Source organism: Arachis stenosperma, chromosome 6 (genome assembly GCF_014773155.1).
Source record: "Arachis stenosperma cultivar V10309 chromosome 6, arast.V10309.gnm1.PFL2, whole genome shotgun sequence".
In the NCBI taxonomy this organism is placed as follows: domain Eukaryota; kingdom Viridiplantae; phylum Streptophyta; class Magnoliopsida; order Fabales; family Fabaceae; genus Arachis; species Arachis stenosperma.
Window position 1 is genome coordinate 137,855,920 of NC_080382.1, and position 27,838 is coordinate 137,883,757.

The 27,838-nt window shown below is 31.2% G+C and overlaps 4 protein-coding genes across 5 annotated transcripts; 2 read left to right on the forward strand and 2 right to left on the reverse strand.

The window, feature by feature from the left end:
• Positions 1-605: 605 nt before the first annotated feature.
• LOC130935983 (uncharacterized) lies at positions 606-1,149 on the reverse strand. The gene has a single exon (XM_057865941.1). It carries the CDS (start codon positions 1,100-1,102, stop codon positions 902-904), a length of 201 nt encoding a protein of 66 aa, XP_057721924.1. The 5' UTR covers positions 1,103-1,149; the 3' UTR covers positions 606-901.
• Positions 1,150-6,752: 5,603 nt separating this feature from the next.
• LOC130936064 (probable glycosyltransferase At5g03795) lies at positions 6,753-11,314 on the forward strand. Of its 2 annotated transcripts, XM_057866042.1 has the most exons (6): positions 6,753-6,996; positions 7,447-7,567; positions 7,919-8,777; positions 8,885-9,015; positions 9,326-9,674; positions 10,370-11,314. In XM_057866042.1, the coding sequence occupies exons 3-6, from the start codon at positions 7,971-7,973 to the stop codon at positions 11,030-11,032; spliced, it is 1,950 nt and encodes a 649-aa protein (XP_057722025.1). In that variant the 5' UTR covers positions 6,753-6,996; positions 7,447-7,567; positions 7,919-7,970; the 3' UTR covers positions 11,033-11,314. The 2 variants fall into 2 exon arrangements, with proteins under 2 accessions (XP_057722025.1, XP_057722024.1); XM_057866041.1 differs by lacking the exon at positions 7,447-7,567.
• A 626-nt stretch (positions 11,315-11,940) lies between these two features.
• Positions 11,941-13,308, reverse strand: LOC130934767 (uncharacterized). Its single transcript, XM_057864303.1, has one exon. The coding sequence runs from the start codon at positions 13,306-13,308 to the stop codon at positions 11,941-11,943; it is 1,368 nt and encodes a 455-aa protein (XP_057720286.1).
• Positions 13,309-18,640: 5,332 nt separating this feature from the next.
• LOC130934768 (uncharacterized) lies at positions 18,641-20,061 on the forward strand. The gene is made up of 3 exons (XM_057864305.1): positions 18,641-18,800; positions 19,241-19,452; positions 19,558-20,061. Exons 1-3 carry the CDS (start codon positions 18,641-18,643, stop codon positions 20,059-20,061), a joined length of 876 nt encoding a protein of 291 aa, XP_057720288.1.
• The last annotated feature ends 7,777 nt before the right edge of the window (positions 20,062-27,838 follow it).

Below are 27,838 nucleotides of genomic sequence, written 5' to 3' on the forward strand. Positions count from 1 at the left end.
TGTAAAATTTTTAATAGTAATTACTGTAGTTTTTAAGTCAATTACATATACAAAATTGAAAACCAAAAAAAATATATTTTGTCTTTCTAACGGTTGAAATTTATTCTATCAAAGCGATGTAACATGACAAATTCTTGATTCATAATAATCTTGTGTCATATTCAAGTAACATCTCTCTAAAATTATTGAGTATATATAGTTTCAAGACATGACTTGATCGCTTTTTTTTAGAGAAATTTATCCCTACACTTAGTTATTATAAAATTGACGATAATACTCTCTTAAAATACAATAAAACTAATAAATTTCTTAATTAACAATAATAAAAATTCTTAACTTTCTCGAATAAAAAAATTAAAAACACACTTTTTATTTTCTTTTATTACACACTTCAAATAATGAATTAGTATTATTTGAATTAGTATTCAAATAATGAATAGTAATAAAAAATCACATAACTATTTAATAGTTATAAGTTTTTTAATGAATTTTAAAATTAACAAATATATCTTATCGATATATATATATATTGTTTCTTTTATGACACACTAAAAAATATTTTTTTATCAAATATTATACTATACTAAACGGTTAATAACCGTTAATTACTTCATTATAATTAAAAATAATATTAATAATAATATTACAAATGTGTAAATATCGTCCAAAGGTAAACTAAAATTATGGCTAATTCAAACAAGAAAACAATTTACAACTCACTATACTTTGTTATATATACAGAGACTTGTGAACAAAACTGGAAGCCCGTGCTAGTACCTAACATAATGACTTCTACTTAGTCTATTAACAGGGTAGGTCCTCTGTCAATGAATCAATACAAAAAAAAAAATCAAAATCATAAAAAGATGCAAAAAATGAATAAGTTGTAGTCTTGTAGAATCTATTGGATCTGGAGTGTTCTAGTACAGATGGTGCAATAATATCTGCGCTTGGTTTTAAAGTAGATAGGAAGAAAACAGAAACGCCATTGCTTCTGAACGTCCGTTGCTTGCACCATGCCTCCACAGTACGGACACGCCCCTGGCGCTGGTTGCCTCGCTAAAACCCTCTCGTCCTCGTCGCACACAAATACCAGACACATGGTGATGATGAAAGTAGCGTGTTATGTGAGTCTTTGAGAAAGAAGGGTTGTTTTAAGGGGGTATTTATAGATGGAATTTGAGTTTGTGGCGTGTGAGGAAGAGTATGGTTTCTTCTGGAAGAGTGAGTGGCAGCTGGTCAACGGCAGAGCGCGTATCTAGAAAATTCTACATTTTATTTTATATCGCAAAACTCTTTATGTAAAATTGATCGTAAAAAATTATTAAATAATTTAATAAATTTAATTAAATTATTACCTAATTTTAATAATTAATAATTATTAATTTCACACAAAAACATATAAATTTTCACCATACTACCAACTTAAATTATTATGTGAGACAGTGAGAGCTTAGTTTTATATAGACAAATGCAAATTCGTCTTACTATTATAAATAAAAAAATAAAAACAAAAAATAAAATATTTAAACTTTAAATTTTATATAAAATATAATAAATAAAAAATTAAAATTTGTTAAATTAATAAAATATATAACATTTTTATTTAATAAAAAAGATGATTTTTTTTATATGTATATTTTCATTTGTGGACTGTAGTTGCAGCCCATTACCCTTTTCCAAGCTTAACTAACCACCAAATAGTGTTTCATGTCCATGAAAAAAAAAGACCAAATAATGAAAATCGCCCAACAAAACCCCAATCACCATGACCTTTTTTTTTATTTGTTCGTTTATAATTTATAACTTCTATAAATTATTATACCAAAAACAAAAAGACTTCTATATGTATTTATACATTAAGAATAAAATTAACATCAAGGTTGATTTTATTTCTATTCCGACCCAACTCAACGCGATTCACGCACAGTTCAACAAACGGACGCTTGTCCCATTCCGTACGGATAAATGTCTTTTGCATAATACGAACAATGAGAGATTCGATAGCTGGCAAAAGCTATGAAAGGGGTTGGGTCCTAACGAGACAAAGGCCCATCCGGACGAATGAGCATAAAGAAGAGGGATCTACCTCTCTATAGGTACATCTAGGGGTAGCAAAACGGGTTGAACCCGTCAGGCCAACCTGTTAAATCCGCTAAAAAGGGCGGGTCGGGCTAGGATTTAGAGCCCGTCGAATAAAAAAAAATCCGCCAAATTGGCGGGTTTTGGCAGGACGGGACGGTTCGCCGGGCCGAACATTTTTATTTTTCTTTTTCTTTTTATTAAATAAAAGAGTAATTACTATTATAAAATTAATAATTATAGAATTTTTAAATTTTTTTTGTTTTTGTTTTTATTCTTCTTTTAGTTATTAATTTTATTTATTTTATTTTATAATTTCATATATTTGTTCAAATTATGTGACTTATTTTTTAAAATAAAGATGGTTCTATTGACAAATATTATTTTGAATAATTTTATTAAAGTTAAAAAAGATAGTAAAAAAATTATATTATAATTTGACTATTTTTTATTTGTATTTAATTTTTTAATTATTATTTTTTAGTTAATTTTAATGAATTTTATTTTTCAAAAAAAAAAAGAGTCAAGCGGGCTAGCCCGCCGACCTGCCAATCCGCCATAAAACGGAAGGACTAGCATTTTGAACCCATCTTAGTTGGTGGGGCAGGTCGACCCGTCCCGTTTATAGGACGGGCCTAGGTGGGGCGGGGCGGGCCGGCCCGCTTTGCCACCCCTAGGTACGTCACCATAACCCTAACTTAGTCACCTTATTGTATGAACATTTACTTTGGCATCGAAGTGTTTTTGTAGGTGGTCCCATCTACCGTCTAACCGACAAATCGCACACACAGCTCCTTCCATCCGAAGTTCACGTTCAGATTCTCATCAACATTCTAAGCACTTCGTCACCAATCAACTATCCGAACTCACGAACGATTTCCAAAAATGTGTTTGTTCTTTTTACGTTTTTACAATTTATTTAACTGCAAAATAGAAACAAATCTCATATATATTCCTCTTTTTCTCCTTTAAAATTAGTGTATGGAGCACGTGATATACATAAAAGAGTAAATAATTATTTTTAACCATGAAAGATTGAAGCGCTAAAAAATCTACCCGTTAAAGAACAAAATTAATGTTGTACCCATTAAAAATAAATTTTAGTTGACAAAACTAATCAAAACCTAAAAAATTATTTAGAATTTTTAAATTAACCGTTTTTAACATTTCACCGTCACCCTTACACAACCACACAATCTTTCTTTTTCCCCTTCCATCGCCATAACACCCACTTCTGATACCACAATCTTGGAATAAGAATAAGAACCTCCTCTCCCAAACTAAAAAATAGAAAATCCTAGCATGTCATTCCTCTCATTTGGCCATTGCTTTCTCCCTTTCTCATCGTTCATCATCTCGTTGTCAGCAAAGTTGTGTTGTTGACACATTGTTTCGCTCGTCAAAGAAGAAGTTCGTGAACCAATTGATCCTTCTCACGAGTTATTCGATGTTGTCATGAGAGATTTATCACCAAAGATGGTTAAAGACAATTTTTTTTACAACATTTTCTTTTGAGGTTTAGATTTTGGCCGTGTAGTTTTAGTTTTTTAGAGCACTAATTTTGCTGTTGCTTTCTTGGTTTATTTTTTTGTTAGAAATCTCTTATAATTTTTATTTTGTGATGGTTAACTTTGGTTTGAATTTTATGGTTTCTTACTATGATAGTGTTGTTATTAGTTTATCACCTCTATGTTTATTGATTTATTTTTATCTACCATATACTCGCTATAATGTTTGAAATATATGTCACATAATACACGCTATTTTTTTGCATCCAATATCATCAATATAATTATTTAAGAAAGAAAGAAGTGGGTATTACGGTGGCAGTGAAAGGGGAAGAAGAAATGTCGCGTGATTGTGTGGGAGTGATGGTGAAATGTTAATAAGGATAATTTAAAAACTTTGAATAGTGTTTTAGGTTTTGGTTAATTTTATCAACTAAAATCTATCTTTTATGGATACAGTATTAATTTTATTTTTTTATAGATAAATTTGTTAACACTTAAATCTTTTATAGTTAAAAATAATTATTTATTATACATAAAGGATTTTTATTAAAGAAAATTAAGTAAATATATTAATTATTACTATAAATATTTTACAAAATTATAACTAAAATCAAAGTTTAACCATTTCAATGTTAAAAACATTAAAAATAAATAGTATCACATTAAATTTTAAATCCTAAATGATGCTCTAATTCGCAATAGATTAATTTTTGCGATAGATTACTCTTCGATCTACCGAATTGAAAAATACTGCAGTTCATATTTATTAATATAATATTCATTCTTAAAATAAAAAATAATATGCTTAATGTTAGGGATAGAGCTAGATTACACTTTAGGGAAGAACAAAAATTAATTTTATAATATAGAAGAGACTGAACTAAATATTTTAGGGAGGCTAACTTCAAATTTCTATATACTTTAAAAAAAAATTAAAATTTAGAGGTGCTTGACATGAGGCTCTGCCTCTGCTTAATGCTAATACCTGTTAAAATTTTATATTTTATGATATAATTTTTAAGTTTTTAAACTGATAGACTTATGTCATTCCAAAAATTATTAGATTAGTTAATATATATTCTTTGGTAATATTTGTTGAACACTATCGTTGAGTATTTGTGTAAAGAAAAACTATGATAACTTTTGTTATTTAATAATTTATTCTATTGCTTGAAAATAAATTATTACCCCTTTGATTGGTAAATATATTTTTTTCTAATTTTTTTACAGTATTTTATTCTATAATATTACTATTAAAAAAATAAATGACCACAATATTTTATAACATGATGTATAAAATAATTTTTTATTTTAAAATTAATTTTGATTAATGAAATAAAATTTAAAATAATTTTTTATTTTCTTATTCAAATTTAAATTTGAATTTAGAATTGATTAACAATTCGCTATCTTTTAAATTTTAATAACAAAAATAAAATTAATTAAGTGTAAAATATTCAATATTTAATAATTTCAATCATCTAAATTTTAATTACCAAAAATTGAGTTAAAAATTAATTATAACTTAAACATTGATAAGATATATATATATATATATATATTAGTACGTAAAAATAATAATATCTAATATATAATTTATTGATAGTTATTTTATGATTCAAATTTTGTTTTGTGAATTTTGTAGTATGTAAAAATAGTAACTTTATTTTTTATTATTTAACAAATTATCTATAATGTTTTATTACGTAATTAACTTAATTAATAATTTTTATTATTAATTTTTTACCAAAAAATATCAATTTATATTTTTTTATATACTAATAATTATTAAGTAGGTATTTATGCTATTATATTTATTATCTTAGACAATGACTTAAATTACTTATTTTATATGTTAAATAATATAAATAACATCTTGTATGATTGTATCATAAATTTATTAATTTATCCATATGTAGAGAAAAAATTATGCAATAAATTATATGTTACAAAAATTAGTTAATTTACACATAAATTAACTATATGATCATTACAAAAAATTTATTTATCATATATAATCATCTTTGATATATGTAGTGTCATGTATATATTAGTATGATGTATTTTAATTATGTGAGTGATTATTATTATTATTTTTATATTTTTATTACATTAATAAATAATATTTAAAACTAAAAGAAAAAATAATTAAACTTTTTAAAATTTGAAATAAAAAATTTCTTGTAAGTATATCCAACTTTTATATATGCTAAATGTTATAATATTTAAATATTTAATAATATAGTATTTATTACAACAATAACTCAAAATATTAATCCAATATATATTTAGTCTGAATAAGATTCCAAGCATGCAAAATCAACTCAGGCCCATGGTTAGAGTTCTAAATCCATCTTAGGTTCATTATCTTAAGGCTCAATGTGATAAAGTACATGTGTCCCTTCTCAAATCGTCTTAGATTGGATCTTCGTTGCTAGTTATAATGGTAATAGAAAATCGTAAAGTATAACAGATTTCTTTCTCTGTCTCTCAATCCCATTTAAAAAAGATGTCCGTCCCTCTCTGATTTTTGTCGAAAATCCATATTTAATTATCTTTTCAGAAAACTCAAAAACTCATGGATATTTATGGATATTCTCTGAAAATTTTTGAAAAAAAAATAACAAAAAAATCGTAATATAATAATTATAAAATAATCAATTTAATATAATTTAACACCGTTTATAATGTATTTATTATGAAAATAATATTTTAAAAGAAAAAAAAATATAAAAACATCTTCTAACATAATAACATAACATATATAACTTTTTGGAATGAGACTGAGTGATGTAGTAATTTAATTTGATTTATTGAATTAAAAAATTAAAAAATAATTAATCAAATTAATTATTTAATATAATTAAATTATTATAGTTAATGAAAGTTAATAAATTAAAAATAAATAAAAAGATTCTCTCATAAATATGTTACGTTAGCTGTATTATTAAATGTAAAAAATTAATTTTAATATAATATAATAAATAATAGATATAGATAATTGATCAAATGAAGGAAAAAAATTTAGTACCTATGGAAATTATACCTAATTTATCTAAAAGTAGAAATAGAATTGGTGAATAGTGAATAGTGAATACTACGTTTTTATGTTTAAATTTTACGAGTGAAACTAGTAAAATCACCGACGAAAAACAGACACCATAGAAAATGAAAGTAAAATCAAGCTCTGCTGCTGACACCGGTTTTATGGTGGTGTTTTTCAAAGCAGCGTAACGTGTTTTCTATCTTCTGTGTCAGCTTCAGCTTCAGCTTCATCACTCTGATATTAAGTTTGTGAGAGACAAATTAATGTTGTCACGTTTATCATAGTTCATGTGTTAGAACTTAGAAGAGCTTCAAGAACTCTGTGGTAGTTCCAATGTAAGAGTCAATGCCAAGTAAGGTACTAAATATTATAATTCTCTTTTTTTTTTCTTTTTAATTGAAAATTCCCCAAGCAACTCATGTTGGTGTTTGTTTCTGGATATGCATGCAAAAAGGTAAAATCTTGGAACCTCCTAGGAGGTCCAAGTTGACTAAATTAAATTTTTTTATGATATTCAATTTAAATGGAATCTTTTGTATCTTATCTTCTTTTTCTCATAGAAGAGTCGCATATTGTTGTTTTCTCTGTTCATGAAGTTAAACTGTTCTTAAGTCCTTTTCATTTTTTCTTTTTTCGTTTTGTTTCTTCTGTTATTGGTTCTTTTTGTTCTTGATTATTTTCATGCCTTCAAGAACTGTTTGATGTTGTGGTTGTAGTTCGGAGTAAAAAATTGAGGGTTGAATTTCATTTCTTGCTTGGTGGATATGGTATCATCAAAATTGAACCTTTTCTTGTTGCATGTCACAGTAAACGACTAGTTTGTGGTTTGGTCAATGGTAGTTTCAAATTTTGGTTGGTTTTGACTTTTAAGTTTCAATCTTTCCCCTGTTTCTGGATTTTGATTTCTGCCTCCAAAGGAGAAGAAAAGGTGAGTTTCTCTTCCATTTTTTCATTTTGCTTCTTTGAGTTTCTAACTCAATTTTGTTTCAGTAGAATTTAATTTCCTGAATCATATGACAATAAAATTTGCTTTTTGAGCATATATATTATTTATTTGAAAATTCATAAACTGGTTTTGTAGAATTGAATTTATGTGTGGAACTCAGCAGTCAGAATCTTGGTCTATCTATTCAACAACTATGCTTGAATTTGAACAAAAAATAAAAATTTCTGGTGTCAACTTTCTATGATTTTTTTGCATTTCAATTTGAGTTTATGTTTAGCTACATGTGAGACTTTATTTTTATTTTTAAAGTTTTTGTGGTGTATTATTCCGCAGAGATGCTATGGTCATTCTAGACAACTGATAATTGTTGAAGAATTTTAGCAAAATGGGTCAAGAATTCTCTTCCTTCTTTCGGTTCGAGTCGAAGAGGTTGCTATGGTTCATTGGCATTACTTTTGCAACAATTGTAGCTTTCCAGTATCTTGAGCTTCCATATGGTAATGTTCTGCTCTCTCTATTCTCTGCCGGCAATATACCTACATCAGGAAGTAATAAAATCCAGGGCAAAGATCCTCCTCCGGTGCCGGAAGCTATTAACAATGTAACCATTTTCAATCAAGGAAATGTGACTGTTGAAAGTTCCCTTGAGACAGATAATAGAACTAGAGTGTCAGGGGCAAATGATAGTTCTCCGATTTTCGACTTGGAACCAAGAAACCAAGCAAACAGTTCTCTAGGACTTGGCGAATCTAACAAAAGTCCGACGGTAGAGGGTATTGAGAAAACAGGTAATGTATCTGTGGGATGGAAGGAAGAAAATCTTAGGCCTAGCAGTTATAACAATTCTATGGGTTTGGATCTTTTGACAAATCATTCTGGAGAAGAAAACGTTTCAAGACCAGAACATGAGTCTGCTAGCCTTGATGCTAATTCTACTCCATCTATGACAAATGTGAGCCCGAGAATTTCGACTAAGGGGACTTCGAATGATTCAAACATACCTTTATTTCAGAAAGACAAAAAGTCTAATTCCATGAAAGAAGAGAATGAAGGCAATACACAAGCTAAGAATTCTGCTACAGTCAGCATGCCTAAGGAGAATCACAATTCTCATGTGGCAGTTCCGGAAGTGACAACAGTGTCTGAAATGAACAAGTTATTTCTTCAAAGTCACGCTTCATATCGTTCTATGGTATGTGACTAAGAACTGTGAGAATTAAGCTTTATATTCATGACATTAGTATATATATTTGCATTCTAATATTCTCATGCTGTCTTGTGCCATTAATTGGTTGCTAGAGGCCAAAGTGGTCTTCAGGAGTTGATCAGGAGTTACTATGGGCGAGATCAGAGATCGAACATGCACCAATTGTAAAGAACGATCCAGATTTATATGGTCCTATTTATCACAATGTATCCATGTTCAAGAGGTAATTTTTTAAATTAAGATTCCGATGAAACCGGTTCACACTGATATCATCTCAGATTCCAATAACAATATTTTATCCAAGTTCTTTTCCTTAAATTAGACTATAGTTAATATATTTTTTTAATGACAACATGAACTAAATAGGGACCATTAATATTGTCTATAGTCCACTCAAACAAAACTTAGTACACATGAAATGAACTTCGTTTGGAAAATTTGTGCTTTCACCAGATGTATAGTAGGTTGGAAAATGTTTATTGATGTTTTTGAGCCTATATTTGTTAATTGCCATGTAACTGTTTAATTCTCAGGAGCTATGAATTAATGGAACAGATGCTGAAAGTGTATGTATACCGAGAAGGAGCTAGACCCATCTTACATACACCATTTCTCACCGGAATTTATGCTTCCGAGGGATGGTTCATGAAGCTAATGGAAGCAAATACAAGATTCATTACTAATGACCCGAAGACGGCACACCTGTTTTACTTACCTTTCAGTTCTCGGAAGCTAGAGGAAGCCTTGTATGTACAAGGTTCACATAGTCATAAAAACTTGATTCAGTATCTGCATAACTACGTAGAATTGATAGCGGGCAAACATCCTTTTTGGAACAGAACCAGAGGTGCTGATCACTTTCTTGTTGGTTGCCATGATTGGGTATGCTATCTGAACTTTAGTTATTGATGCATTCTATGGTGGCTACAATTACCATGACTGAGGTTTTGGCAACAGTTAAAAAGTGCAACTAAAATTAAGGTCATACTCTTTTACTATTTGAAAATCCTTTGTAATTAAAAAAAAAAAAAGATAGTCCAATGCACAAAAATCCTGCATCCGCAAAATTTAGTGGCAGTTTCCACAATTTAAACCCGTGACCTTGAAGTCACAGAGATAACTCAAACATTGCTTGAAAGTTCCTCTTCAATCATTTATAATTTAAAAAATAAAAAATAAAAAGTGTGAAACTAAATGTGTTGTCAAATAGTAAATAAGTATGACTTTAATTTTAGTCACACTTTTTAAGAGTTGTCAAGTTTTATAACCACTGCATCCACCATAATCATAGTCACCATAGTTTCTCTGTCAATTGCACTAGTCCTTAACTCTTTCTATTTTCTACAGTTTGTTACCAATCCTAGATAATGAAAGTAACCATTTTATGAATTTTCACATGGATAAATTATGTGACTATTGGCTTGGTCGTTGGCCGTAAGCAATGCGATTTATACCTAGATCATGCTGCTGCATGTGATTTTTCTGATTCAATCCGGCCGACTAGAGAAAAAGATTTTTTTTTTTGTATTACTTTCAAGTCTCAACCATTCTACATATGACACTTTTCCACTATGCAGGCCCCTTCCGAAACAAAGGTGGACATGTCTAACTGCATAAGAGCCCTTTGCAATGCTGATGTAAAAGAAGGATTTGTCTTTGGGAAGGATGTTTCACTTCCTGAAACACATGTCCGCAATGGCCTAAATCCCACTAGAGATCTCGGTGGAAAATCGCCGTCCAAGAGGAACATTCTGGCATTCTTCGCCGGCAAAATGCATGGTTATGTTAGGCCAATTCTGTTGCAGCACTGGGAAAACAAAGATCCTGACATGAAAATCTTCGGCAAGTTGCCAAAGTCCAAAGGTGACAGGAACTACATTCAATACATGAAGAGTAGTAAGTACTGCATTTGTGCAAAAGGCTATGAAGTGAACAGCCCGCGAGTCGTGGAGGCGATATTCTACGAGTGCGTTCCGGTGATCATATCGGACAACTTTGTGCCGCCGTTTCTCGAGGCTCTGAATTGGGAGACCTTTTCTGTCATTGTTTTGGAGAAGGATATTCCAAATTTGAAGAGTATACTTCTTTCTATCCCACAGAAGAGGTATCTTAGATTGCAGATGAGAGTCAAAAAGGTACAAAAGCATTTCCTTTGGCACAAGAATCCTGTTAAGTATGATATATTTCATATGATACTTCATTCTGTTTGGTATAACAGAGTTTTCTCTGCAATAACTTAGATTGATACAATTTTCTTCATCTTTGCCTTTGTGGTTGGTAGTTTGGGGAATATTTGTAACCAAATAAAAGGTTGATAAGGTCATTTATTGTGATTAGCTCTGTAGGTTTGGTCTTTAGTAAATAAAATAAATTTGTTTCCTATTTTGTACATCTACAAATGAGTGTATGTTAGACCCTCAAGGGGATAACAATTTCATTATAGTGGTGGTGTGTATTTAAATGAACACCTATTTTTTTATGTACAAATAACAATTTTTGTATAAATGTATGTGTTTAACTCATTTTAATACATTTTTATATTTTAACGTATATTTTATATGAAAGTTGATTTTGTGAGTGAATTTTTTGTGTAAGCATAACATTCTTGTGCTTTAAATATGATAGAGTTTAATAAATAATGAGAGGATCAATATGATTTATATTCTTCCAAATAAACCGGGTGTTGGAAATTAAATCGATCAAAGACAGAGTAATGTGCGTACTTTACAATGGTGGTGTTACTTACACGAGATAATGAAACAAATTACACAAATGAACTAACCCTAGAGCTTGAAATTAATAACCAAGCTTAAAGGCAACACCTCTTAATTCAAGTTTGTAACGTATAAATAAATTTGCATAAACTTCTTTTACATGCACAATAATAATACATGTCCATCTCACATGAAAATAGGTGTTGTTGCCATAGTTTTAAATTGTGCTACAATGCCAAATTTGTGGGAAATACTTATGTGCAACTGTCACAATTGCTATTATGACCCCAAAAGTTGTGTGAGAACTTGGATTGATATTTTTGGATTTTGTTAAAAGCTTGAGAGATGATGATGATTGAACAGAATATGCAATGGTAATATTGTAGCTGCAATTGGGTTGTGAATCACAATTTAAAACCCCTTACTCTGTTAGATCACTTTTTCCTGGCGGTTTGATTATCTATGACAGTTTGGAATGCACCCGCCAATGCCCTAACCTTGTTCATTTCCTCCATCAACTTGGTAGCAGTTTCTTCAATCACTTCGTTTGATAATTGAGATTCTTTCCTTCCATGCCCGCTTACTATTATTTCCCTTATGTGTTGTTGTTGTTGTTGTTGTTGTTCTTTTTTGTGTGGTTTTGGTTCTTCTTCTTTGATCACTTCAACTGCTTCTTCTTCACTTTCACTTGCTCCTCCCTGAATTAGTAGTTTCATGTTCTTCTCTTCCAATTTCCTTTCCTCCTCGTTTGTCTCGCTTTCTTGATCTTCTTCTATCACTCCAAGTTCCTTTTCAGGTTCTTCCATAACCACAACCACCGCCTCCTTCGTGGCTGAAGAAGAATCTTCTTCAGCCACGAAGACATGAGGATCTTCTTGATCATTATCATTCTTGTTTGTGTTCTCTTCCTCTTGTGGTGGTGATGACTCTTCCTTGAGTTCTTCAGACACCGTAGAAATCACCCTCTCATCATCACCAAAATCATCTAGGTCAGGGGCACCACCTTCTAGAATCTGCTCCTCTTCATTTTGAAGAACATCTGGATGATCAGGTAGAAGAAGAAGCTCATCAACCTCAACATCATCATGATTCTCCTGTTTAACTACTTCAACCAGTTCTTTAACTTCCTCTGCTTCAACATCAGACACCTCCGAAGAAGCTTCAGCAGAAACAACCTTCCCAGGCTTGGGCTTAACAGAAGAACCACCACTCTTCGTCAAAACCGGCTTCTGTTTAACATCTCTAGGAATATTCCTAGAGGATGTTTTATCAGAAGCCGGTCTTGGCGAAGGGATACTAGTACTTTTTGAAGTACTAGTATCCCTAGGACGGCCGGGAGAAACAAGTGCTTTCTGAACTCTAGTAGTAGTGCTCGAAACTTGTAGTTTGGCCGGACTGGACGATGGCGAAGAGGTAGGTGTCAGTCTAGGTTCAAAAGATCTTCTTCGAGTAATTGCGTCAGATTTATTAGGACCAAGAGGACTACTACCATCCTTGAATGTGGAAGCATAATCAAGGCTTGAGCGAAATGTTGCCTTAGGATAAACCAAGCTACTACTATTGCTGCTGCTGTTGCTACTGCCAACGGATTTGTTTCTCTCTAATGTTGAAGGCGTGGCGGTTGTGGTGGTAGTAGTGGTGGTGGTCTTGTTGGCCGTAGTAGTGGTGGTGGTGGTGGTCTTGTTTGTTGTGGCGGTTGCTGTTGCCGTGGATGATTTTGTGGTTCTTCTGAAGCTTGAAATTAGAGAAGATGTCTTCTTCTCCTTCCCAGCAGCAGTTACCGGTTTTGCTTTTGTTGCCATGTTATTCAGATTCTTCCTTAGCCAACAAATTCTTCGGAAGAATCTGCATGTTCCATCAAAGAAAAATGTTATTTTAATCAGCTTGTACATATTTTAATTGAAAATTCAAAAAATACCACACCAGATTTTTCTTAATAGTTTCATTAAATATTTTTAGGCGAAGACTCACATGCAGTTCTCTTTATATGAAGTTGTTAGTTGAGAATCGTTAGATAATAATTTAGTCAAATATATCAAATTATCTAACTATTTTTAATTAGTAAACTCACGTGAAGATAATTGCAGTTAAATTTTCACTATATTTTTATTATTTAACATTTTTTTTTTGTTCTAGTTAAGAAATATATACTAAAAAATTATATTTTATAACAATAATTGAAAAAAAATTAAGAGAATATGTTTTTATATAAACCAGTATTATGCAGAATTTTCATATATAAATCATTACATATTGTATTCTTTTTATGATTTTATATCAAAATATATACTATTGCCACTTCATAAAAGAATCATTATATATTATATCCTTTTATTTCAAAATAAATAATATGTTGCTACTCCTGCTTTTTGCTGCATTTTCTTTTGTTTTTTTTTTTTTTTACGATTGATTTTTCTGTTTGAAATTTGCATGTAATTTAGTGCTTGAGTGTATTAAAAAATTATTGACCCCCTAAGTCCATCTTATACATATCTGAGAAAAGTGCAAGTTTGTTTTTTTCTGCTTTTAACATTAAAGTTGAGAGAAAATATTAAGAATATTATTCAATTATTTCTTCACATTAGATACTTGTTGGACAAGCAGAAGAAAACATGATCTTTCTTTTTTCTTGAAAATAATTTTTTTCTCCATGCATGGGGATTTAATGACCCATACACCCATTTTGCTTTAAAAAAAAAAATCACGTTTTATCAATTCACTTAAAACTCATCAATTATCAATATATTATTCTGAAATCTTATTTTATTACTCATATATAAATTAAAAAAAAATACAAGGAAAAGATGAAGCAAGAAATCATAATGCATGCAATTATATCAAAGAAAAGATAGATAACATCATAGCAAAATATAACCCTAAAAAAAATATAACCTTTTAATATCCAAAGAAAATAACATCATATCAACCAAATGAATCAAATTAACCGAAAAGCAAGTAATGTCACGTTTAATTTAGATAACATACCTAGATAAATGAAAGACCTTAGAAGAATGATTCTTGGGCAATGCAACAAAAGTATATGAAATTACTCAAGGAAGATGGAATTTTCCTCAGAAAGAGGAATTGAAGAGCAAAAGAAGAAGAAAAAAAAAACAAAGGGAAAAGAGGGGGGAATTTTTTTCAGAAAGGGGTTTTGACTTTTAATGAGAGGCCTAATAATAATAAGAAAATAATAAAGTAATTAGGCGCAAATTTTGCAAAACTCAGAGGTGATGCAATGAATTGAAGGGAATGAAATTGATGCAAACCCTGTCTTATATTTTTGAAAACGAGCTGTGAATAACCGCGATAAAATGGGATGCCTAGTTGACATTTTCCATTCTCGGAAAGTAAATCCAACTCAGATGATCTTTTCCAGCTACATATATCTTCATTTTTGGTTGTTTTTTTGCCACTAATTTTGTCCAATTATTATATATGTTTATGGTATACACAAAAAAAAATCATCAAATCAATCATTTTTATAAAAATATATATTAAATATAAAATATATATTAAAAATAAATTAAATAATATATATTTACATACAAATATATAATAACTGATTTATTTAGTAACTAATTTTTTATATAAAGATAACGTTTTTGTTTATCAATAATGAGAAATATTGAAATATTTTAAACCGTATTTAATTTCTGCTGTTATGAAATTCATCTAGTAACACAATAATCTTTCTGTAGATAATCTGCTTTTTAATGAATATTTTTTACTCTAAATAAAAATAATTATTTTAGTTAAATATTTTTTTATAATAATTAATCATTAAGAAGTATATATATAATTTTAAAGGTATTCTTGATGATATTACTTTGTAAAGAAAATTCTATTAACACTTATTTTTTATTGTTAGTAGTCATTAAATATATAAAAAATTATATTGGCAGAAATATTTTTGTGAAGATTATTTTGATGGTTACGCTACATTTTGGACACTTTTTATTCGTAATTGTTTAATAATTTAATTTGTATGCACTGATGTAATTTTATATATGTATTTAATTATATAATATTATATATGTATAAATATCTATATTTTATGTTGATTATGTGAATAGTCATCTAAAAAATAAATATAATTATATAGTTGTATAAAATATTTTACCTTATTTAATAACGATAAAAAACCTTATATCTTAAGGACATGATACTAAAATATAGACATAAATATACAAAATTGTATTTAGTAAATGAGATATAAATAAAAATATTATATCATTAAATTAGTATATTTTGTGTCTTTTTAATAAAAAAGACATATAGACACTATATATGTAGACATAACTTTTTTTCATTATTATCACTATCAAATTTTCATACTTATATTTTTTATTCTAAATTTTATGTAAAAAAAATAAATTAAATTTTTTATTATTTATTCTATGTTATATTTAATTTGTTATTAAATAAAATATAAAAATAATATTTTTGTGTTTCAATTCTTTTGTGTTCTCTTTTCCGTATCTTAATTGTCTGGTCTTTTCGGTATCTTAATACTAGCGGGATTCCTTCTTTAAACGCATGATTTTAGCTTAGAAGGGTGTTTACAGTTACAATAAAAAGGGAAAAAAATGTTATATATAGGAGAATTAATTAAGCATCGCATTTCTTTTAAAATCATCAACGATAAACTGAAAATTGTCGCAGAGCATTGTAGAGATATTCGCAATTTGGAGGGGTCTTTGTTTGGCTTGGAAAAGTGGTCACAGGGAGGTAATTTGCGAAACAGATTATCTAGAAGCTTATCTCTTGATTAAAAAAGATCCATACCAGATGCGGAGAGAATACATAGACCTTCTTTTGAAGATTTCTGAGATCCTGCAGCGTAATTGGGTGGTTCAAGTTCAATTGATTCAACGAACAGCAAATTCGGTAGCTGACCGTTTAGCTAAGACAGCGGCTAGGCATTCTCGTCCTTACACTGAATTTTTGATTCTTTGTAGTGTTATTGATCAGATCATTAAGAAGGAGATGATATCTCCATCCTAGTTGCTTTTTGTTTCTTGTTTTATCAGACATAAAAAAAAAGAGCATTGTAGAGAACTAAACTAAATTATTAAAGGAAGGAGTAGTTGGAAAAAAATTATAAACTAAAATGATGAGAGTGTACCAGAAATTAATCATCACATAATTTTTTTTATATTTATGCGTGTTTTACATTTTTTTAATAAAATAATCAACTATTAAAATAATTAAATTTTTCACAACAAAATAATAAAACATTTCCTGAATACGTCACTATTATATTTTTGCACTTTTGTTTTTATTTTGATTATAAACGTGAATCTAATTTTATTATTACATTATGTATGGAGTTTTATTATTATACATATGAATACGAAGTCATTCAATATTCTTATATGAGTAGTTGATTAATGATCGGCATTTAGTGTTTACGTAGTATAGTTAAAAAGAAAAAAAAAATGAACTTTTAAGTTTTAACTAAAACAGAAAAATACACAAAACATTACTAAACTTCCTTTTCATTTGTCTAGTAGATTATGAATAACATAAACGTTGGTTACTTTGGAATGGCTAGAAGAATTTTTTGATACAAGGCTACAAGATGGTCTAAGAAGGTTATTGGATTATTGTCCAGTGGTGATGGAAGCTGCAAGGGTCGAAAGGAGGCCGAGACTTTTTCGAAGTCTTGATTCATGGTTCACTCATGAAGAATTTTTGAGGATGGTGAAGGAGGAGTGGAGAAGCCTAGAGGAGGTACGGTTCCTGAACAAATTAAAGGCCATGACGATTCCTTTGGGCAGATGGCATAGAGAGAATTTTGAGTCTATGGACATGAGAATTAAAAAATTTGAGGAGGAGATCAAGAAAGTAAATGATATGGTCAGTAATGGAGTGCATGATGGAACCTTGGAAGCAAGAAGGAAGGCACTGGTAAGCTCTTGTAAGAGGTGGTATATCAGGAAGAAGGTACATTGGAAACAGATGTCAAGATCCAAGCATGTAAAAGAGATGGACAAAAATACTCGGTACTATTATAATTTAGCCTCATCTCGAAGGAGGAACAACCGGATTGATGCTTTAATGATTCATGGAAGAGTAGTGAGGAATCAAGCCAGGATTAAGGTGGCTATAAGAGATTTCTACAAGGATTTGTACCAACAGGAGGTGTCACCTAACGTAGGCTTTCGGGATGGGTTAGTAATGCAGATAGATGTGGAAGAGGCAACAGAACTGGAGTTGATACCATCTGTTGAAGAGATAAAGGAGGCAGTATGGGATTGCAAGTCAACAAAAGCACCAGAAAGTGACGGATATAATATGAATTTCATCAAGAAGTGCTGGGAAGAAGTTGGGCAGGAGTTTACTAGAGCAGTCTTGGATTTTTTTCGGTCTTCTAGGTTACCTAGAAATTCGAATATCACTTGGGTGGCGCTGGCATCGAAGTTTGTTGGGGCTAAAGAAATAAAAGACATCAGGCCGATTAGTATGGTGGGTTGTATATATAAGGTCATATCTAAGGTATTGGTTCGGAGAATAAGGAAGGTCATGCCAGGGTTAATAGGAGAGACACATAGTGCGTTTGTGAAGGGCAGGAAAATTCATGATGGGGCATTGATAGCCTGTGAGACCGTGCAGTGGTTGAAGGCTAGGAAGAAGAGTGTTGCGATTATTAAACTTAATTTTCAAAAGGCATACGACCGGGTCAAATGGAGCTTTGTGGATATTGTTTTGCAGAAGATGGGCTTCGGCCATATATGGAGGGGGTGGATTAAGGAGTGTGTCTGCTCTGCGTCTATGTCAGTTTTGATAAATGGGTCCCCCGCTAAGCCTTTCAAAATGGAAAGGGGACTACGGCAAGGAAAACCTTTATCGCCATTTCTGTTTGTGCTAGTTGTTGATGTGCTACATAGGATGATTAGGGAGGCAGTGAGGAATGACCGCATCTATCCACTTTTGGTTGGAAGGGATAACATTGAGTTGTCGTACTTATAGTTTGCAGATGATACCATTCTCTTCTGTCCTACTGAGGAAGAGACTATCAGGAACTACAAGCGATTGTTACGTTGCTTTGAGCTGATGTCAGAGTTGAGTATCAATTTTGAGAAGTCTAGCTTCATTCCGGTTAACAGTGATCGGTATTAGGGGCGTAAAATGTGTCAGTTGCTGGGATGCAAGGAGGAATCTCTACCAGTCCGATATCTTGGCATTTCTCTTGGAGTAAACCTGAGGTTTGTGAAGACTTGGAAACTGGTGATTGATAAGGTGGAAGACAAGTTAAGTCTGTGGAAAGCAAAGACCCTAAACAAAGTGGGTAAGCTGGTTCTTATTAAGTTTGTTCTGAATAGTTTGCCTATCTACTATCTTAGCCTATACAAAATGCCGAAGGCAGTAGCGGAGAAGTTGATCTCACTCTAAAGGCGCTTCTTGTGGAGTAAAGAGAATGGTAGAAATGGGATACCACTAGTAAAATGGGAAGTGGTGATGGCTCCAAAAAGGCAGGTGGTCTGGGAATTGCAAATGCAGTAATTCGGAATACAACTTTGCTCTTTAAGTGTTGGTGGAGGTTCTCGAAAGAGGATTGTCCCCTGTGAAAGAAATTCATCTGCTCCTGTAATAACTTGAATCCGAATGAGATGCTGTGTGGTCAGCCTGTACCTACAAAGGGGGGTCCTTAGAAGGATATTTTCCAGTTACAAATCAGTGAGCCACATATGAGAGAAAAAATAATCAGGGGTTTGTATATGGATGTAGGGAATGGCAGAACAGTACGATTTTGGGAGGATATCTGGTTACCTCACGGTGTTCTTAAAGAGTTGTTTCCAAGGCTTTTCTCGATCTCAAACCTCAAAGGTTCTGTTATTGGGGATTGCGGGTTTTGGGATGGGCTAGAGTGGATATGGAATTTTCAATGGAGGAGAGAACTTTTTCAATGGGAGTTGGCACTAGTAAACCAACTCCATCAGGTTTTACAGTCTGTTCAACTAACATCTGAGAGGGAGGACAGAGTGGTCTGGAAATTTGATAGATCTGGTATTTATTCGACTAACTCATTTGTGTCGGTGTTGCAGGAAGCGATTCTCTTGGAGGAAATAACAAGCTATAGCTTCACAAGTGCAATTTGGAAGGGTTTTGTTCCACCAAGGATCGAGTTATTCTCTTGGTTTGTGTTGGTGGGAAGGGTGAATACTAAGGACAAACTGCGTAGACTAGGTGTAATTAACCCAAATGATCGTACATGTGTCTTATGTGGTAAGTCTGTGGAGTCTGCTTTTCATTTGTTTGTTGGTTGTGAGATTTCCTGGCAGGTGTGGTGTGCTTGGCTATTCGCTCTTAGAAGGAAAAGGATCATGCCTGGTACACTCAAACAACACTTTGAAAGCTGGACGAATGCTGCAGCAAGAAGAGGTGAGAGGAGGAGGTGGGTGATTGGCTTCTTTGCTGTTATCTGGACAGTTTGGCTAGAACGGAATGATAGAATCTTTAGGAATCAAAGTTCACGTGTGGTAGATATTATTAGTAAATCATTCTTGCTCTCCGATGAGTGGAGTGGTGGTGAACCCTATGGTTGTTGATGGAAATGCCGAAGATAATTAGGGATTGTCATGACTAGAGTTGTCAGGTTGTTCTTCATTATTTTATATGCTCCACCTTGTTGTGTTGAGCTTTTTCCTTCAAAAAAAAAATCCTTTTTAATTATTATGAGTTTATCTTTGAAACATATAATTATAATTTAAAATAAAGTTTTGCATTGTTAATTTTGTCTATAGGAAAGGCTAATGCGACAGAGATGATAATACTTGAGATTTATAATTTGTTTAGGTGAGCTTTAAAACAAAAATTGAATTATTTGCTTTTTAAAAAAATTTAAAAAAATAAAAATAATTTATTTAGATATTTATTAAAAATATTTTTTATTTATTAATTATATTTAGATATAATAATATAAAAATATTTTTTATTTATTTATTATATAAAAATATATTTTTAAAGTAAAAAAATATTTTTAAAAAAGACATAAATTGTAATTTATTTTTTTAATATTTTTATTTTTATTATTAAAAATTTGTCAACCACATTAAAATAATAAAAAAGAGATATTCTTCATTTAAAAGAAAATCTCTTTTTAACAATTTAATGATACACACACAAGCTCTTATTTTGGTAAATATTCTATTTTTTCGAAAGTAGTTTATTAACATTATCTTTTGAAAAATAGTTTTTTTTTTAATTGTAGTATCTATATTTAGTAAATTAAATTAAAAATAATTTTTAATAAATATAAGTAATAATAATTGTATTTGATAAATTTATTTTTTTAAAAAATAAATACTTTAAATTAGTTTAAAAGATACAACCATAAATTATATTACAAGTAAAGTGACAATTTAGTTTATAAAAATTTTTGCATCAGACAAATTAGTCCTTAAACAATAAAAAGTACTAAATTAGTTTCTGTAGTTAGCTTTCATCGGACATTGTGAATCCTTTTGTTAATTAGTCGGTGAATGTCATCAAACGATGTCGTATTAAGAAGGCATGCTGGACAAAAAACAAGCGTTCATGGAAGGAGAGATACCAACGTTGTTGATTTCATATCAAGTGATAGTGAAATTTGTAAACCTAATCCCAATTGCATTGTAGATAGATGAGTGATTGAAAAGCATGAACATCAAATGATATGGAACGAAATTTAGGATAAGATGAAAATTTAAAGAAAAAGATTTATTTATTTCAATTTTATTTTTTGATACAACAATTAAGAAAATTATTCTATCTTTCTTATTTACACTTAAGTTTCTCAAAAAATCTAAAAAAAAAGTCATTCATTAAAAATCAAGAAAAAAAAGTGACTACTAGATTTTAGAAGTTTTATATCTCTTAAATTAAAAATCCTAACTCATAAGTCCGCCAAAATAAAAATGGGACAAATCATAATTGGGACTAAAACAAACAAAATAAAATAAAATAAATATAAAATAAGTCTTAAAAAAATACTAAGAAAGTGATGCCTATTTGATTCAACTTGACTAATGAGAGTTTTCAACGCAACTTGTAAATAGTAAGACGTTTGACTTTCCATAATCGTTAACCATTATCTTGTTCAATTCTTGATGCATCTTTTGAACAAATGATTTAGTCATGGTTGCAAAACCTTCTTTCATTCTCTTATTTGTTACTCCTGTAATTAAACTAATTGGCATATGACGGTTCTCAGTTTGTCTCACAAAACTTGTATCATTCCCTCCCTCCTGAAAAATAGTCGTTCTTAAATCTGCATCAAAATCAAAAGGAGATAGGTCAGAGACATTAAAAGTAGCTGACACATTATACTCACTTGGAATGTCAATCTTGTAAGCATTGTTATTGATCCTTTCAAGCACCTGAAATGAATCATCACCCCTAGGGTTTAATTTGGATTTTCTTTGAGCAGAAAACCTCTTCTTTCTCAAATGAATCCATACTTAGTCACCAGGTTCGACGAGTTATCTTCGACCTTTATTCACCCTTTGAGCTGTCAACCTTTTTTTTCAATCAATTCACGTGCTTTCAAGTGCATTGTTTTAACTTTTTCAGTTTTACCTTCTACATCCAAGCTAACAAGATCACTCAAAAACAAAGGTAATAAGTCCAAAATAGTTAAATGATTATAAGCAAACTCAACAAAAGATAAACAATTTTTCCAAGTTTTCAGATTCTTACCAACAACAGCACGTAATAAGGTCCCTAATGTTCAGTTTACTACTTCAATTTGACCATCATTCTAAAAATGACAAGTAGTAGAGTATAATAATTTTGTGCCCAATTATCCCATAACACTTTTAAAAAATAACTTAAAAATTTTATGTCATGATCAGAAACAATAGTTTGGAGAACACCACACAAGCACAACCTTTCTAAAGAACAGATCAGTAATGTTTATGTTGCATCATCAATTTTATGGCATATAATAAAATGAGCCATTTTACTAAATCTATATACCACAACAAAAATACTATCTCTACATTTTCTAGTTCAAGGCAAACAAAAAACAAAATCCATAGAAATATCAACCCATAAATGCACAAGAACAGGTAAGCAAGTATACAAATCATGTGGTAAAGACTTAGATTTAATGTATTTATATACAATACACTTAGCACAAAATTTGTTAACATCTCTACGCATATGTGGCTAATAAAAATATTCAGATAACACATCTAATATCTTATGCACACCAAAATGACCTATCAAATTCTATTATGTAATTCCAGAACAAGTAAGTCCCTAATAGAACAAGTAAACACACAAATTCTATTACCATAAAACAGAAAACCTTCATGTGTATAAAATTTGTTAAATGCACTATGTTCACAAGAGACATAAATAGCAGAAAAGTAAGAATCAGTTACATACAACTCCTTTAAAAACTCAAATTCTAACAACTTAGAAGTAAGTGTAGTAATCAAAGCATACCTCCTAGATAAAGTATTCACAACTACATTTTCTTTGTCTTGTTTAAAGGCAATCACATATGAAAATATATCGATAAATTCCACCTATTTAGCATATCTTTTATCAAATTTACCTTGCCCCTTTAGGTGCTTCAAAGCTTCATGATCCGTGTGAATCACAAACTCCTTAGGTAAGAAGTAGTGTTGTCAAACCTCTAAAACTTGAACCAAAGCATATAATTATTTGTCATAAGTTGAATATTTTTGCTGAGCTAGATTTAATTTTTCACTGAAGAAAACAATAGCTCATTTTTCCTGCATCAAAACAACATCTATTTCAATCCCAAAAGCATCATATTCGATCTCAAAGATTTTAAAAAGTTAGGTAAAACAAGAATAGAGATAGAACGCAAACAATCTTTTAGGGTATGAAATGAAATTTCTTGTTCCTTTTTCCATTTAAACTCAACATCTTTTTTGATAACCTATGTGAGAGACACATTAATGGTAGAAATTTTTTTCACAAAGCTCCTATAAAATCCAGCTAAATCATGAAAACTTCTTATCTTAGAAGCATTCTTAGGCGTTGGCCATTCATAAATAGCCTTCACTTTATTTCTCATCGACCTCAATTTCACTCACATCCACAACAAAACCAAGAAATACAACTCTATCAATACAAAATGTGCACTTTTTAAGATTGGCATATAATTTTTCTTTTCGAAGCACTTCCAAAATAGTTGAAACATATGATAAGTGATCATCTAAACAAGTGATATAAATGAGAATATCATCGAAATAAACAACAATAAAGTTACCCAAAAATTCTAGTAAAACATGGTTCATTAGACGCATAAAAATACTAGGTACATTAGTTAACACAAAAGACATTACTAACCACTCATATAACCATGTTTGGTTTTAAATGCAGTCTTTTATTCATCTCCGGATTTCATTCTAATTTGATGATACTCACTTTTCAAATTAATTTTAGTGAATATGCATGCACCATATAATTCATCAACCATATCATCTAACCTAGGGATAGGATAACGATACTTTATCGAAATCTTATTTACTGCACGACAATCCACATACATCCGTCAAATACTATCCTTCTTTGGAACCAACAAAAATGGTATATCACATGGATTCATGCTCTTCCTGATGTGACCTTTGGCTAGTAATTCATCTTCTTGCCTTTGAAGCTCCTTTGTCTTCTCAGAGTAACTCCTATAGGTTGATCTATTAGAAATACTAGCACCAGGAATAAAATCAATTTGGTGCTCAATCCCTCGTAATGGAGGCAAACCACTTAGCACGCTAATAGGAAAGACATCTGCAAATTTCTGCAACAAAAAGACAAGCTATTTGTCAAATTTGGGTTAAGTTCAGTGTCAGATAATAAAATATCCCTAAATCAAACCATAATCATGACTCTCTTGCCTATTAAAGCACTCTTAAATCTCTCTCTTTTGCAAAGAAACATAATTTTCTCTCAACTCTCTCATTTTTTCTCTGTATTCGCACTAATCTCATGACATGTATTCATTTCTTTCTTTTCATTCACTTTTAAGCCTTTTTTCTATATTCTTTTCTCTCAGATTTTTCTTTAACCTCACATCCCAATTTTTTCTTATTATCCTATTGAAGTTTCAACTGATCAAGGTAAACCTCCTTAGGTGGTAATAGAACAATAGTGATCTTACGATTATTAAAATCAAAGGAGAATCGATTCGTGTAACTATCATGGAATGCTTGACGGTCGAATCACCAAGGTCTGCCTAATAATAATTGACAACCTTGTATTGGCACCACCTCACACAATGCCTCATCAACATACTTTTCAATAGAAAATATAATTGTCACCTGCTTATCAACATTGATCTCACCACTGTCATTCAACCGCTGCAATGTATATGGTTTAGGATGTTGAACACATGCCAAATCCAATTTTTTTTACCATAAATGTACTAGCCACATTAGTCCAACTCCCACCATCAATAATCAGACTTCACACCTTTTCACCTACCAAGCATCTAGTATGAAAAAGATTTTGGTGTTGCTCTAAACTATCTTCTTTCACTTGCAAATTCAAAGCACGTCTAACAACAAGAGATTCACCATGGACTGCATACTCAATATCACCATCAGAACGATCCTCCAAAGATTGCATACTATTATGATTAGAATCATCAACAAGATCAGAATCAAACACAATCTCATCCCCTCTGATAACCATCATCCTCATGTTTGGGCAATCACTAGCATAATGACCCATACCATGACACTTGAAGTATTTAATGTCTCTGCGTTTAGAAGTAGCAGAAGAAGAGTTAGAATTACCTTTCTTCTTTATAGCATCAAACAACTCCTTGGATTCAGCACTCTTAGTCTTTGTTGTGTCAGCACTACGAGACTTCCACTTTAAATTAGTATGAGACAATTCTCTTGGTGCTTTTTTTTGTTGTTGCCTCTCCACCTTTATTGCCATACTGACTAAATCTCCCATCTTCACATAATGATGTAACTCCACCACATCAGCAATCGCTCTATTCAAATCTCCTATAAATCATGCCATAGTAATCTCAGTATCCTCTTCTATGTTGGAAGTGATCTCAATTTTCTTATGGTAATCTTTGATGCGTGATCATGTTGTCTATCTTTTCCTAGTGAATTTGCACTTAAATTGTTGAGTTTAATAAAGAATTAATTATATTTTAGCCACTATGGATGCTATTTTGAGTCTTGGAAAATTTTATCTATTTCAGGTAGCATTCGGTGGAATTTGACGGAGTTTCTGAAGCACAAGAATCAAAGGAGATAGCTGCGAGGAGTGACGCACACGCGTGCCTGACGCGTGCGCGTGATCTGGAAGTCTCCATGGCGACGCGTACGCGTGACTGACGCATATGGGTGATTTGAAGATTTGCTCAGCAACGCGTTCGCATGACCGACGCGTCTGCGTGACTTGCGAAGAAGCCCAGCGACACGTGCGCGATCTGCAGAATTTACAGAAATCACTGGCGTGGATTTTGGGCCACATTTTGACTCAGTTTTCAGTCCAAAAAATACAGATTAAAAGCCGCAGAATGGACAATTCAGGTGGTCCCCACCCATTAGCGGAAAACTTGTTAATTAATTCGAATTTAAATTCAAATCTTATTTTTAGGAAAAGATATTATTTTTAGATAATTATATTTTAAATTTATTAGGATTAGTTATAAATAGGAACTCTGTACATTTAGACAAGGGGAAAACATATTGTTACCAGAACCCTTATTTTTCTTCTCTGAACCATGAGCAACTAATCCTCCATTGTTAAGGTTAGGAGCTCTGTCTATTTTCATGGATTGATTCGTTTGATCTTTTTAATTTAATTCATGTCTTGATTTATATTTCGATAATTGTTTTCGTTCTTTATTTTATGAATATGGGTGGAACGGAAGTATGACCCATGTTCTAATTGAGTTCTTGTAAAACTTGGAAAAGCTCTTTACTTGAACAACAGCTTGAAAACATATTATACTGATTTTTTAATTATTTGTATTTAAAGGGATACGTGACATATAATCCCCTTATTTGTGGATAATTAGGATTCTTTTGGCATATAAACTAGAAATTGATCATCATCCTCTAATTGGAATTAATTGACCAAAGAATTGGCAATTAATGAATTTTAGAGGAGATTAGGAAGGTCTAAGAAATTAGGGTCTAGTCACATATAGTTTGCCATAAAATTAAATCTTGCATGACTAAATTAATTAGTAATAAAAGTTAATTCGGAAAATAGATAACTCTAAAACCTTAACTGCTTTCTCAATACTTTATTCTCAACTTATTTATCTGCATGTCTTTTCCAAATTTGCTGTTTAATGCTCTTTGAATATATCAAAACCATTTTCTGCTCACCTAACTAAGTTAATCCTATCAAACACTATTGTTGCTTGATCCATCAATCCTCGTGGGATCGACCCTTACTCACGTAAGGTATTACTTGGTACGATCCGGTGCACTTGCCGGTTAGTAGTGTGGGTTATAAATACCGCACCAAGTTTTTGGCGCCGTTGCCGGGGATTGATAGTGATTAACAACTATCAGTTGTTTGATTGCTTAGATTATGCATTTTATTTTTAATTTTATTAAAATCTATTTTTTAAAAAATTAATAAATAAATAAATAAAAATAAAAAAATTTCGAAAATATTTTTAATAAATAAATAGCACCAATATTTTTCTTAATTTCTGAAATTAAGTTTGGTGTTAACTATTTATTATTTTTTTCTATTTATTTTATTCAATATTTTTATCTCTTTACATAGGTTACCTCACTGGGAATTCTCTGCACTCTAACGTAGAGATTCCCACTCTTTCTTGTTTTCTGTTTGTTTATGCGCAGGAATAGAGACAAAGAACATTTCTTAGGCTTTGATTCTAAACCTAAAAGGACTTTCAGGCGGCGTTTACAACAAGCAAGACTTTACAAGGCTGCAGAATCCACTATGGATCCGACTAATACTGAGAATACCAATGCGGCAAACCCGAATGGAAATGAGCAACAAAGGATAGTGCTTGGCTCTTACTCTTTTCCTACTGCAGATCTCTATGGAAAGAGCATCGTGGTGCCTCCTATTATTGTGAACAACTTTGAGTTGAAGCCCAACTGGTCACTCTGGTGCAACAAAACTGCCAGTATTATGGTCTTCCCCACGAAGACCCAAATCAATTTATTTCTAGTTTTCTGCAAATTTGTGATACTGTGAAGACAAATGGAGTAAACCCAGATGTGTACAAACTCATGCTCTTCCCGTTTGCTATAAGGGATGGAGCAAAGCTATGGCTAGATTCCCAACCCAAGGAGAGTTTTAACACTTGGAACAAGGTGGTTACTGAGTTTCTCACAAAATTTTTCCCACCAA

What these genes read in the sequence shown, in the direction of transcription:
- LOC130934768 (XM_057864305.1), top strand. Translation starts at nt 18,641, where the DNA reads ATGTGTCAGTTGCTGGGATGCAAGGAGGAATCTCTACCAGTCCGATAT. An exon ending in AAAGACCCTAAACAAAGTGG is followed by an intron (nt 18,801 to 19,240) that starts GTAAGCTGGTTC and finishes ATATGGATGTAG; the next exon opens with GGAATGGCAGAACAGTACGA. An exon ending in TAGTAAACCAACTCCATCAG is followed by an intron (nt 19,453 to 19,557) that starts GTTTTACAGTCT and finishes TCGGTGTTGCAG; the next exon opens with GAAGCGATTCTCTTGGAGGA.
- LOC130934767 (XM_057864303.1), bottom strand. Translation starts at nt 13,308, where the DNA reads ATGGCAACAAAAGCAAAACCGGTAACTGCTGCTGGGAAGGAGAAGAAG.
- LOC130936064 (XM_057866042.1), top strand. Translation starts at nt 7,971, where the DNA reads ATGGGTCAAGAATTCTCTTCCTTCTTTCGGTTCGAGTCGAAGAGGTTG. An exon ending in AATGTATCCATGTTCAAGAG is followed by an intron (nt 9,016 to 9,325) that starts GTAATTTTTTAA and finishes TTTAATTCTCAG; the next exon opens with GAGCTATGAATTAATGGAAC. An exon ending in TTGTTGGTTGCCATGATTGG is followed by an intron (nt 9,675 to 10,369) that starts GTATGCTATCTG and finishes TCCACTATGCAG; the next exon opens with GCCCCTTCCGAAACAAAGGT.
- LOC130935983 (XM_057865941.1), bottom strand. Translation starts at nt 1,102, where the DNA reads ATGTGTCTGGTATTTGTGTGCGACGAGGACGAGAGGGTTTTAGCGAGG.